Here is a 14176-nt window from a genome sequence, read left to right as displayed (position 1 = left end):
TCAATCTCTATAACTGCAGCAAAAAGATTTCAATGCTAATCAATCTTCCTTCTCCATCTCTTTTCTATCTCATCTACGGTGCTTGATCCTCCACCTCCAACTACAAACACAAACACAAACCGTAACCCTCTCTCCCAATGAGGTTCTAAAGCTGATTGGCTCTCCTTGCACAACCAGTTTCTTACTGACTAAGTGGTGACAAGGGAAAGGTAATAATAATATAATAATAATCATAAGTTTATTTCGTATAGCACCTTTCACAGAAATAGAATTCACAAAGTGCTTCACAAGGCAAGGCAAGGCAAGGCAAGGCAATTTTATTTATATAGCACTTTTCAGCACGTGGCGATTCAAAGTGCTTTACAAAATAAAAACAAAAGACATTTAAGAACAAATACAGCATAAATACATAATTAAATGGCATTTAAAAACAGGCATAAAAATATAATGAAATTAAATAAATAAATAAACACAGCAGGTACAGAATACATGACTAAAAGGCATACTGTAGTGTGAGTATGAGCAGCTCAATTAAAAAGAACAAAAGTAAAAATTAAGACCACAGAAACATGAATATAATAACAACATGCCTCATTAAAATGTATGCCTCATACATATTAAGAAAAAAAAAAACAGACCACGTAGAGTCCCGAAAGGAACAAACATAAGAACAGATCACATCACACACATCTCAAGTATAAACAAAAGCCAATGTAAAAAGATGGGTCTTCAGTCGTTTTCCCAAAGCTTCTAGAGAGACTGCAGAGCGGATGTCAATAGGGAGAGAGGTCCTTAGTGTTGGAGCCACCACTAGATAGAGACTGTTGCATTTGAGGAAATTCCCACAAATACTGAGGAGCTGCTAGTTCTGGACCATCAAGAGCCCACGACGAGGAACATGTCTCCCTGGTAGAGAAACAGCGCCGAACAGGACCACAATGCCATCAGTTTGATTGGCTGATCGTACAATAGGCTGCTCCTGAAGTACACTGACTCCAGGCGTTGCAAATATAACTCTCTGGTCACCATCGCATCCTAAATGAGGTCACTTCCTGAGATTGTCCTTCACGCCACCCCCTCCTTGCCGTCACATAGGAACTCCTCAATGCTAACAGTCCTAATGTGCGATCTGTGTTTCCATCTTGTAGAAAAATCCTTTATTGCAAAATGTCCAGGAAGAAACGAGCTGGGCAAGGCGAAACAGAACTCTATCTCGATCTCATTAACAATGAACAACACACATCAAGAATCCCACAACAACTGACAGAAAACCAGAACTTAAATACATGCATGCTAATCAAAGGACAAGACACAGCTGAGGAGGGCAGATAAACACAGGTAACTAAGTACATTTACTCAAGTACTGTTACAAAGTACAATTTTTAGGTACTTAAAAGGTATCGTTATGCTACTGTGTACTTCTACTCCATTACAGTTCAGAGGTAAATGGTGTACTTTTACTCCACTACATGTATTTAATACCTTTAGTTACTTTACAGATCTGGATGAATGATGTGAAATATAATCAAGTGTTAAATCAGACTTTAGTTCCACCTGGAGTAAATCCACAAGCTACCCTGCAGTATACAAAGTCATTCAAACTAGCTGCAGCTTTACCAGCTTTGAGAACACTTTCATGATCAATCATTATAAAACATATCATATATATTATTCTGAAATGGACCAATCTGCACAATGACTACTTTTACTGTCGCTACTTTAACTATATTTTGATGCTAATACTTTTCTACTTTTACTTGAGGAACATTTTGAATGCAACATTGATGAATTAAGAAAAAACATCTAAACTTCACATTGACATAACCAGGACAGAAAGCCACAGGAGGATTTTAATGCAGACCCTTGAGAATCTTCCGGTGGTAAAGCAGCCCACTGTGAGAGCTTTGTTAAATTAACAGTTGCCATGAATGTAGTAGTGTCCATGCTGTTGTGCTATAGCGCCCCCATCTGTTGAACTGAGGGAATACAATCATAATACACTTTTTCAAACAAAGTAGTGCTTTAATGTCTCCTTTATGATGCTGTCATGTGTGGTTTAATATAAAAGCACAATTAGCAGTAGGCTAGCATCTTAGCTTAGATTCCATACATGTAATGTGTTTGTTTGTTTGTTAGCACTACAATGTATAAAGGTCAATACAAGACATAAAATAATGAAACCGAGGAAATTTAATTTGTATTCGTCATTCATTTATTTGTTCATGAACCAATAACAATGTCCACAGTGAAGTGCACAGCTGATGCATGTGATCTTTATTTGGAGATGATTATGGGGAGGCTGGGCATTACGTTGTTCCATAAATCCACGAAAGGCATTCTCATATTCTCTACCACATAGCTTTCGTTCATCTTAGAGTTGAGCTCCACAAGCTTCTGTCCAGTGCTGTTGAATGTTGGCCAGGTAACAGGCACGCTCAGTTCTCCTTCGTTGGGGTCCCTGGATGGATGGATATAAAGCAATCAAATAAAGACAGTTATAGTTTTCTACTTCAAATAAAGTCCCCTACGTGTATTGGGGTTACAGATGGAGTCCAAATCTAGCAAGCCACATGAATGTCTGGGAGCAAATTCATTTTATATGCTACACGAATACGGCCAGGATCCGTTGGATTTTGGGAATGTTGGGTTGCAGATTAAAATGTTCCAAAGGGGCGTTCGCTTAGCATGAAACTCTTGAAATAACTAAAGGATAAGTTAAAAAAGAAAGTAGAAAGAAAGTGAGGTCATAGAAAACTATTTCTGCTAAAAAGTGAGCAATGACTGAGAGTCAGAGCTAAACATTTCAGATGTGTGTATCTCACACTGCACTGTCACTTTAATTCATGTACCTTTGTTATTCATGTTTTATTATCTTTGCTTTTAAATGAGTGTTTTTAAATGCCATTTTATAATATGTTTCTTAATGTCTTTCATTTTTGTAAAGCACTTTGAATTGCCTCGTGTTGAAAGTTGCTATATGAATAAACTTGCCTTGCTTTGCCTTCAATGTCTAATTCAGGTTTGTTTGATTTCTGTGATGCTCCTATGTCTTGTATCGGAAGATTTTTACCCTGTTCTGGCGAAGTTTGTCCAGTAGGCGATCATGTAGCCAGAGAGGTCCCGGTGGCTTTCGGCTAAATACAGCAATGGTGCCGTAAAAGGCTTTCCGAACACGTAAGGCACATCGTCCGTATGGTCAGCTCCCATCCAGCGAGGGAAGGGTCTGATAATGCCTGCTAACTGGCTGGGCTCAGAGAAAAGGTAGGAGTAGGTACGGCCAGTTCTTTGGAGAGACAAGGGAAGAAAAGGGATATGACAATGAGTTCACAACGAAGAAGAATTTGAGTTTTCCAAATGTGTGCAACGACAAATGGCATTAGATGTGGTGAAGAGACATTATGATTGTTTAAGGGACCTGTCAGTGTTGACTTGGGACTTAATCCCTGACTCAAGTGCAAACATTTGAGATTTACTGTCTTTGAAAACAGGTAGCCAGAATGTTACACCAAAGTTCCTGAAAAAAAAAAGAGACTAAAAGGAACTTTTTACCTTTTCAGAAAAGCAAACCTCATAAAAGAAAATCCCCTACTTAGTGCAATGACTTCCATGAAGTTATAGAAAGGTTACACCCTGGGTTTGTTCCTTAAAGGTCACCTATTATGCAAAATCCTCTTCTTCATGTCTCTTCCACATCAACATGTGTCCCCTCTGTGTAACGAGACTCTGAAAGTTTCAGGAAAAAAGATTCTCTCTTTTTGTCCTGATCCATTTATATAAAAACCTGTCTGAAAATTAGCTGATCAGATTTTGGCCACTTTATGATGTCATAACGATGTTTTGGCTTGTGTTACCATTAGCCAATCACCAACCAAGGTAACCCCCCCCACCTTATCACCTGAATCTCCTCCTAGAGCACCATTGTGTTCTTTTAACCAAATCTCTCTCAGAGGGGCGTGGGGAGGGGCTCCTTATTTTCATCTAAAGTAACAGACAGAGAATCAGCACTTTTGAAACAGGGCAGAAACAGAGGGGATTATGGGATGCTGCAATGATCTGTTTGGTGTTTCAGCCAAACACTTCAGAGACATGTTTGTATATATCTGAGACCTATAATATATTGATGAAAAACAGTATAATAGGGGACCTTTCAATTATAAAGCATGGTGTGGAGCAAAAGGGCTTGTAAATAAACTGGAAGCATCTGTATAGCAAGATGTTATAATCACTTTGCGTTGTCAGCATGAAGCTTCAGAGCAGCCTGAGTAGAAGCCAGGAAGAGGAAGTCTGTTTCAATGTGAACAAGAGTTTTCTTGATGCTCTCCTGGCTGGGCGTTGGTTCCCAGGTTGAGTTATATAGTGAAAGTGCAGCCTGCAAAGTAGCGTCGCCCTTATGCTTCGTGTACGCTGCCAGAAGCTTCTCCACATCCTCGCTGCAATAAAGAAAGGTTTGAAAATAAGTTCTGATAAAACACAACTAACCAAAGTTGCTCTGGGTAGATCCATTGCAGATTTGTTAATGTGACAAATGGCATCAACTCACACAGGGACGGGCAACAGGTCGATGTTGACTCCTGGAACATCTATGCTAGTGAAGGCGTGTCCGTCCATGTTGTTGACTCCAGCGATGAAATCAATGTCCGCCGCATTGTGGAACAACTTGGACGGATGATCCGGCAGGAAGTCACCGTCGATGACAGGAGATAATTCCAGGTGGTAGACAATGGGTTCTGACGGGCAGATATAACCAGATGCTTATTGCTCTTTTTCTCCCTCCCAGCGTTTTGCTCCTGCTGCTCTCCGGTTTGCCACCAGCAGATGACAAACTGACAAAATGTTTTATATAGGTATGGCCCTACAATATATTTTTCAAATATAGCATGATAGGTCCACTTTAAGCAAAATAATTAAACAAAATGCCTCTTGAGGGCATGAAGTGACAAAAACTTTCAACATGTTAAACCCCATTGTAAGTTCAGCCTCATTTTCCCCCACCACAGCAGCCGCACACTTTTAGTTAACCTGCCAAAAAGGCCACATTATTAACCCGAAAGTACACAAAAAGTACACTTAAGATGCTCAAGTTCCTTGACATGCTTCACGCTTTGAAATGTCACCGATATCTGTTACGGTTCTTCAACAAAACGTTCACATGTAAGAGGTTTATCTCTCATTCAGAACAATGCAAATGCTCTCCTCTCACTGATTACTGCACATCACCATGGAAACCTTTGATCTCTGGACACGTCGTTAGCTCAAATATAAACACCTGTGTCATGGAACACGATGATGTCATAACTCCAACTGACATGCTCAGAGCAGCAGACTTCAGATAATGGTTAACACAGCTCTACGTCAATTATGGGGTGTCATCATATGCCGTTTCCATGGAAACGCATCCCTCGCCATGAAACACGATGTCGCTGTAACTCCAATGGACACTGTCCGATCATCCCCAAACTTCGCTTGTATATCACCGGTCCATGCCTCAACAGCTCTACACCAAATCTGAGATCTCACCATAGGCTGTTTCCATGGAAACGCATCCCTCGCCAAAAAACACGATGTTGTCGTAACTGATATGAAAATGGTCAAAACACCACCAGACTTCAGATGACAGTTAATGGTCCAGCCCTTAATGTGCCATTAGTGAGTTTTCCTCAAAAGCTGTTGCCATGGCAACGCATCCCTTGCAATAAAACACGATATTGCTATAACTCCTATGAAAATTGTCAAAAAGTGCTAAAACTTCAGATGTGTGCTAACAGTCCAGCCGTGAAGACATCTACGGGACAGTTTTGAGATTTCTTCAAATGCCGTTGCCATGGCAACACAATGCTCGCCATGAAACACGGTTTTCTCATAACTTCAGTGAAAATGCTCCAAACAGCCCAAAACTTCACAGGTTTGGTAATGATGCAGCCATCAACATATCTAAGCGTATTATGGGGTGTCATCAAATACCGTTGCCATGGCGACAGATCATTTGCCATCAAGTTAGTTCAATAGTTTGCAGTTCAAATATTCTAGTGCTTTTCCAAGCCATTTTACTTTCTTTTCTTCTCATCACACATTCAAGCCCCCAGTGTTCATGTATCATTTCAATCTAAATTCTTCACTTTCTTCTTACACATTACATTTCAGCATAGCAATTCAGCGTCAGCTTTTCAGCATAAAGCATTCCCACTAGCAATTTCTTCAGGAATTGCATTCTCTAGTTTTGTTTTATGCTGCTGCAACAAAACAAATTCCCAAATTGGGATTAATAAAGTACATCTTATCTTATCTTATTATCTTAGCTGTGTGCCTTACACATAATGACATTCTTATTTCCCTTTTGCTAGATCTTCAATTGTTCTGCCTGAATAAAACGTGCAAAAACTAAACTGTTTGTCCACTGATGTGCTCTGCAGAATTTTAACTCATTGTGGTGGTCAGTCAGCCATTATGTAAAGTCTTTGCTGTGTGTTGAGGTTTACATTTGAGAAGATATTAGGCAGTTTGAGGCCACGGACTATATGATGTCAGATTGTTATTTTAGGGCAACATTCACTTATTACATTTCCATCCATAATAGATACAAATAAATACAAATAATAATCACATTTCTAAGTTTGTGAACATTAGCCGTGGGGGAATTGAGAAAAATACAAAATAATAAATAAATTATTCTGTGGGATGCCATTTAAACAATGCAGAAGGAGTGGGTGCAACACAGTGACTTTTCCCTCTACATCCCACTGATAGAAAGCATCAGAATCTATTAAATGAAAATGCTAATTGTTTGTGGAGTGCAGTCCTTACCACCGGCTGAGCTGGACAGATTGAAAGATCCCGCCAGAGTTAGGACTGTAGGATCTATCTCCTTCAAACAGGAAGCCATGCGCTCATCGGTGGAGCAATTGACCGCCAGAGCAACCTGGGGAGAACATTTAAATCATCTTTAGAATGGAAACGGACAACTTTAAAACCCCCCTAGCGTTTCCAAATGGTATATTTGTTGGGGCCGCTGTGACCAGACTTGCTCAGTTTACAGGAATACTTTGAGGTAAGCTAACTGTTGATTCAACTCTTTGCTCTGTTTCAACTGTGCGAGTACTCGATGATTACACGACTAACATTTCTGACATGTTAGTGACACATCAGACTGCTTGGGAGCAGTTCATTGAGCGTTTTTAAACCTCTGGACACTGCACAGAGGAAAAGGCCCAGGAAAGCCGAAATTATTACTCTAAAATGAGTCGGGAAACATCAGAAACAAGCCTAAATCAAAATGTGCATGTCCGGCTTTATAGGGAACATAGATAGATAGATCTACATCCACTTTCTGTTTTAAAGGTCCCCTATTATACTGTTTTTCATCAATATATTATAGATCTCAGATATATACAAAACATGTCTCTGAAGTGTTTGGCTCCAAATACCAAACAGACCATTGCAGCATCCCATAATCCCCTCTGTTTCAGCCCTGTTTCAAAAGTGCTGATTCTCTGTCTGTTACTTTAGATGAAAATAAGGAGCCCCTCCCCACGCCCCTCTGAGAGATATTTGGTTACAAAGAACACAATGGTGCTCTAGGAGGAGATTCAGGTGATAAGGTGGGGGGGGGGGGGTGATTGGCTAATGGTTACACAAGCCAAAACATCTTTATGACATCATAAAGTGGCCAACATCTGATCAGCTCATTTTCAAACAGGTTTTTATATAAATGGATCAGGACAAAAAGAGAGAGAATCTTTGTTCCTGAAACTTTCAGAATCTCTTTTCACAGAGGGGACACATGTTGATGTAGAAGAGACATGAAGAAGTGGATTTTGCATAATAGGTGACCTTTAATGTTTCCAGAGCCCTGAAGTGATAAACCTCTTTATTTTTGAAATATATTCTCATCTTTAATTATTCTAAAAGTTCAGTACAAGGAAATAAAACATGTGAGTAAAAGTGTGATGTACCTCCACAGCGTACTGGCGGGGGTTCTTGTTGATGGTCCATGGGCTGAGGGCCACACCGCTCTGGGCGATGGCTCTCTTGAAAAGCCCTTTGTTGTGAGGACTCAGAGTCTGAAGTGAAAGTTATAATTAATTTTATCTCAAATAATATATCTAGATGGCAAAAGTACACACATCCTTTACTCAAGTAGAAGTACAGATACTCGTGTTTAAAAATACTCTGGTAAAAGTAGAAGTACTGACTAAACTTCTTTACTCAAGTCAAAGTAAAGAGGGCTTTGAAATGTACTTCAGTAAAAAGTACCCATAACTAGCAGCTGTTTTAAAGAGTACCTGACCTCCCTTTATATGAATAGAACAATAATGTCATTGTTAGCTAATGAATGTTTCCATGCTGAACAACGGCAACATGACAACGTTTTCATTGGTCCCTCTTCTTTAGAGAAGACCAGGAAATGATGGATACACGGATCGTGTTCAAATCAATAGGCACGCAATGACTCTAAATAATAATGATCACGCCACCAAACACACATTCAAACTAAAGGAACCAGCCTGTTTGGGAAATGTAAGAAGTAGAAAGTACAGGTATTTGTGTTCAACATGTAAGAAGTAGAAAGTACAGGTATTTCTGTTCAAAATGTAAGAAGTAGAAAGTACAGGTATTTCTGTTCAAAATGTAAGAAGTAAAAGTAAAAAGTGGTCAGGAAAATAAGTAGTGGAGTAAAGTACTGATACCATAAAAATGTACTGAAGTACAGTAACGAAGTATTTGTAATCCACTACTTCCCACCTCTGTATATCTATCATCTCACACAATGAGTACCTGGAGGCTGACACTGGCTCCGCCTGCTGACTCCCCGAAGATTGTGATGTTGTCGGGGTCTCCTCCGAATTTACGGATGTTCCTGTGCACCCAAGCGATGGCAGCCTGCTGGTCCCAAAGACCGTAGTTTCCTGAGAGAAATCAAATGTTTTACTCCATCCCGGCAGAGATGGAAATGTATTCAGATTGTACTTGAGTTAAAGTAGAAGCACTGAAACTGTGAATCGAGGTTTTATATTAGAAAAGTACCACAACATGATATGTTTTTTACGGAGCCCTAAAGGGACATGGAAAAAAAAATAAGTTACCATTGCGCCAAGGAGGAAGTGGAGCGCACAGGAGACAACCATTTCATTGCAGACTGTTATGTTTATGTGGGGAAATGACAGTGCATACATTATTTGAGATATATTTCATTTCAAACTCAGACTTAATTTTAAGGACATTTCGGCCAGGGGTGTAGAGCTATTTGTTTAAGCACCGGATTGGCAAAACAGGAGAGTCTGTAAACCAGTCTGCTTTGACCTATGAATTAATGTCCGTGACTCTCAGAGTACCTGCTGCCCACAGCTGTTTTATAGGGAAACAAACACTCAGAACACATACACACAGAGCCAGTGGCGGACTGGCCATCGGGACGAATCCCGATGGGCCGGTACCGAAGTGGGCCGGTCGTGTCTCCAATCGGGCCACTAGGTCCACCGTTTCCCCGCAGCAAGGCTCCCCCGTTGACAGTTCACTACCGCACCCCCGTTGACATTTTACGTGGGCTGGGCTGGGTGAGATTCCCGGGCTGATTTTTAGTCCCAGTCCGCCCCTGCGCTGAGCTGAGCTGAGCTGAGCTGAGCTGAGCTGAGCTGAGCTGAGCTGAGCTGAGCTGAGCTGAGCTGAGCTGAGCTGAGCAGAGCAGAGCAGAGCAGAGCAGAGCAGAGCAGAGCAGAGCACACACACACACACACACACACACACACACACACACACACACACACACACACACACACACACACACACACACACACACACACACACACACACACACACACACACACACACACACACACACACACACACACACACACACACACACACACACACACACACACACATCATGCGCCTTGGTGACCGGACATCTCCTTCATAAAACTAATAAAAGGGGGAGTAATCAGGCAGTTCGGTGTGTGTAGTATGCACTTTCATTTCCCAACGTAAACATAACAGCCTGCAATGAAATGGTTGTCTCCTTGGCGCACCGGTGACTTTCTAAAAAAAAAAATTTCCTTTAGGGGCTCCGTAGTTTTGTATGATTGTCATATTGTAACGAGAGAAGGTAAAAACCCTGTATACGTGTGGACCATTTTCTTCAAATAAAATCATCCCACCTTTTTGGATTGGGATAACTTAAAGGTATCTGCGCTCTCCTCTCCTGCTTAAAAGGTAAGATTGCACAACTGCCACACTCACACTTAGGTAGGGCCACACCTCATTACTGATACCGAAATCCTTCGGGATTGCTTAAACAGATTTAGCGTGTCGTCTGAATTGAAACAGCAGTTAATTGAACCTGGAGTTAATAGAGGTGAGATCTTGCTGACCTCGCTGGATCTGAGCCGAGCAGTAAACTTACATAGACTCAATAGCTTCTGTTAGGTCAATTAGTAGGTCTGAGTCCAACAGAGGCCACCATCTCTTTGGGTGAGAGAACATAAACTGTCACCCACCAGCAAGTTCTGGTTCTCCAGTGCTCAGGAAGCCCAGAGAGCCGACCCGGTATCCGATTGAAACCACGATCACATTCCCTCTGTCGGCCAGCTCCTGCCCGCTGAACTGAGTGTAGTGCAGGATCTGAGTACCCATCGAGCTTCCAATCATGAAGGCGCCGCCATAGATCCAGACCATGACCGGCATATCTGAGGACACTGGAACACAGAGAGCATTAAAAGTCACCTATTATGCAAAATCCACTTTTTCATGTCTTTTATTCATCACCATGTGTCCCCTCTGTGTAAAGAGATTCTGAAAGTTTCAGGAAAAAAGATTCTCTCTCTTTTTGTCCTGATCCATATATATGAAAATGAGCGGATCAGATTTTGGCCACTTTGTGATGTCATAATAATTGTTTGGCTTGTGTAACCATTAGCCAATCACCAACCAAGGTAACCCCCCACCTTATCACCTGAATCTCCTCCTAGAGTTCTTTTTAACCAAATCTCTCTCAGAGGGGCATGGGGAGGGGCTCCTTATTTTCATCTAAAGTAACAGACGGAGAATCAGCACTTTGGAAACAGGGCTGAAACAGAGGGGATTATGGGATGCTGCAATGATCTGTTTGGTGTTTGGAGCCAAACACTTCAGAGACATGTTCTGTATATATCTGAGACCTATAATATATTGAAGAAAAACAGTATAATAGGGGACCTTTCATGTTGTTGATTGGATCTAATATGGAGGACACTTTGTGGTATTTCTCTGGTTGTTTACCTGAGCCGTTGTGAGGAACCCAGATGTTGAGATACAGACAGTCCGTGCTGCCTGTGGTCGTGTTAAAGGCGGCGCTCACCTGGAGGCAAATGTCCTTAAATGCAGTGGCATCCAGAACACCTGATGACACACATTTTTATGTTGTATTTTGTACTTTTGTATTTTATTATATATGTTGCATTGTTGGAGCTGCTCAGGTCAGAATAAATGTCATTGCCATTTCTACACTGTAGCTTTGTGCATATGACAATAAAACCTTTGAATTTGAAGTGAATTTGAATATCATCTCAGTCGGTCTACTCACCAACCCAGCTTGGGTGAGGTTTTGGTTTCATGAAAGTTTCAGGGACGTCAGCGAAGGGAATCCCCCTGAAGACGTCCATGTGGCGTCCGGCCGCCAGAGGGATGTTCTCTCCCCGAACCAAACCTCCATCTGTGTTCACCAACCCGAGCTACAGCAAGAAAACACACATTATTCAGTTTGATTCAACATAGAAGTACACAATGAAGCAGATTCAGGCCAATGAATCAATGAAAACAGACCTAAGGATCCCTGATGAAACTATACATTGGGCCCCCTTGTATGGTGTTCGGGTCTGTGGGACCCGTTTTCATAATTAATCTAAAGAAAAATGATATGATCAATTATTTTTTCAAACTCACACTCAAAGGCCTTGGCTCACTTTCTGTGAAGAACATATATCAGAACACATTTTCAATGACCACCCACTGTACACCCCCCCTACACATTTACATTACATACAGGGTGTTCGGGTCCACTGGACATTGTAGCGGGGAGGGGGACACATCTAGAGTATGTGTGTGTGTGTGTGTGTGTGTGTGTGTGTGTGTGTGTGTGTGTGTGTGTGTGTGTGTGTGTGTGTGTGTGTGTGTGTGTGTGCGTGTGCGTGTGCGTGTGTGTGTGTGTGTATGTGTGAGACTTTTGTGTTTCTGCCCCTGCCATTCCCGCACAAGGTAGCAACATTGTTGATAAATTCAAGCACGGACAGTCTGCTCTCACATTCCTGCATTATGTCTTTCGGGAACCAATATTATTTTTTTTCACATTCTATCCCAGCTGCAAATTTGGGGCGGGACACAATAAATAAAGCTTCTTCAGTTTGACATCACAACTGATCAAGATGGCCAAAAGATTCTCTGCTCAGAGGGCCTTGCAAATGATTCTGGAAGAGAGAGAACCATTTGATGATGATGTAGAGGAAGAGGAAGAGGTTTCAGAATGTGAGGATCACATTTCTGAGAATTCAGAGTCTGACAGTGACTTTGAAGAAGAGGACGAGATTGAGCATCAGCTAGTTAAAAAGGACCAGCCGGTCAGCGGGCAAAAAAACGAGTAGCACTTGAATTCATTAATGTGATCTAACAAATGTAAAAGGGCAAAGATGAACCATATATGCTGTTTATATTGCTTTGAATTGGGATGTTGAGTGTTTTAACATGAAATAGTTTGATTGTGTTGAATTGGAACCCCAAAAGGCAGAGGGTCCACCAGACCCACGAACACTGGCTGAATAACAAACATATGAACACCACACAAGGGTTAAGAAAAATCCATTGCAAAAGCATTGTTCAATTGCTGAAATCTGATTATGTATTTTGTTTCTGTAATCGTACGGAAGATGATAAGGGCCACATGTTTTGGGATGCGACCAAAGGTACCCTGTTACATGTAAGTCTGAACACATATTATCTATCAGTGATTGGTGATGAACAAACGATCATTTGCCCCAGAAAATAAACTTGACTTTAAGGAAGTATAACAACTATTTATATACTAAATACTATGTTATACAGAGGTGGGAAGTAACTGAGTACATTGACTCAAACTGTACTTAAGTCAAATGTAAAGGTGCTTTATACTTCTACCCCACAACATTTATTTAACAGCTTTAGCTACTTTTAACAAAATACACCACAAAAAGTTTGTTCTAAAATGCTACTTGATGCAACAATATTATCTAGAAATGTCACAATGTAATTATAAACACACACAAAGGCCATTTCTCTGCACAATGAGTACTTCTACTTTTTATACTTCAAGTGCATTTAGCTGATAATACTGTTGTACTTTTACTTAAGAGAGATTTTGAATGCAGGACTTTTACTTGTCATTGTAATGAAGTATTTTGACAATAATCTATTGTTACTTTTATTTAAGTGAAGCATCTGAATACTTCTTCCACCACTGACTTGTAGAGATACTGAACAGAGAAGTTAAACACAGTTATTAGAAAACATTTTTGTGACACTTACAGAGATCGCAGAGACCGTCTCCAGAAACACAGCGATGGCCACCACACTCTTCATCTTCATCTTCATCATGTTGACGGTGAGTGATTTGCTTTCGGATGTCTACTGGACTTTTAAAGCAGAACCCCGTACACCACGCTGACCAATGGGAGGGGGACATTTAAACAGCTGTGTCCACAACACGTTCATCATTACTTTATCTGGATACCATCCAACATTTAAAAACATACATATGTGATCAAACAAAACTGTCTATATCCTTGACCCTTGCCTTGATGTGGGTGTATGTGTGTCCACCTACGCTCCTGAATCTGCCAGCATACACGTGTCCTTGATTTCATAGAAAAGGTTTGTCTGGAAAACCTGTGATTTTCTTGGTTTCTTACTTTTTAAGGGTCATTGTTCTTTCTTAGAACCAAGGCGTACATGTAGAGATTCACCCCACAAGACATCACAGTAATACTAGTTATACAGTAATACAATAATATAAGATAAGTTGTACTTTATTGATGCCAATTTGGGAAATGTTGCATTGCAGCAGCATAAAAAGACAAGGTATTGTACATTAGAGGAATTAAAAGATTAGAAATAAACAATTCAAAATGTCAACATCTCAAATATAAATAAAGTAGCATTAAAAAAGTTGAAAATATTT

General features: G+C 40.7%; 1 protein-coding gene across 1 annotated transcript; it reads right to left on the bottom strand.

Annotated features, from left to right (window-relative positions):
• Positions 1-2189: 2189 nt before the first annotated feature.
• Positions 2190-13613, bottom strand: LOC117478815 (bile salt-activated lipase-like). Its single transcript, XM_034125722.1, has 11 exons — positions 13525-13613; positions 11555-11702; positions 11251-11370; positions 10491-10688; positions 8773-8903; positions 7950-8057; positions 6802-6916; positions 4541-4727; positions 4227-4430; positions 3071-3283; positions 2190-2458 (listed from the first exon to the last, which is right to left on the bottom strand). The coding sequence occupies exons 1-11, from the start codon at positions 13591-13593 to the stop codon at positions 2275-2277; spliced, it is 1677 nt and encodes a 558-aa protein (XP_033981613.1). The 5' UTR covers positions 13594-13613; the 3' UTR covers positions 2190-2274.
• Between the last annotated feature and the right edge of the window lie 563 nt (positions 13614-14176).

The sequence above is a fragment of the Trematomus bernacchii genome, unplaced genomic scaffold, assembly GCF_902827165.1.
Source record: "Trematomus bernacchii unplaced genomic scaffold, fTreBer1.1, whole genome shotgun sequence".
Lineage (NCBI taxonomy): Eukaryota > Metazoa > Chordata > Actinopteri > Perciformes > Nototheniidae > Trematomus > Trematomus bernacchii.
The sequence above is the reverse complement of the archived record's forward strand: the minus strand, read 5'-3'. Positions and strand labels throughout refer to the sequence as shown.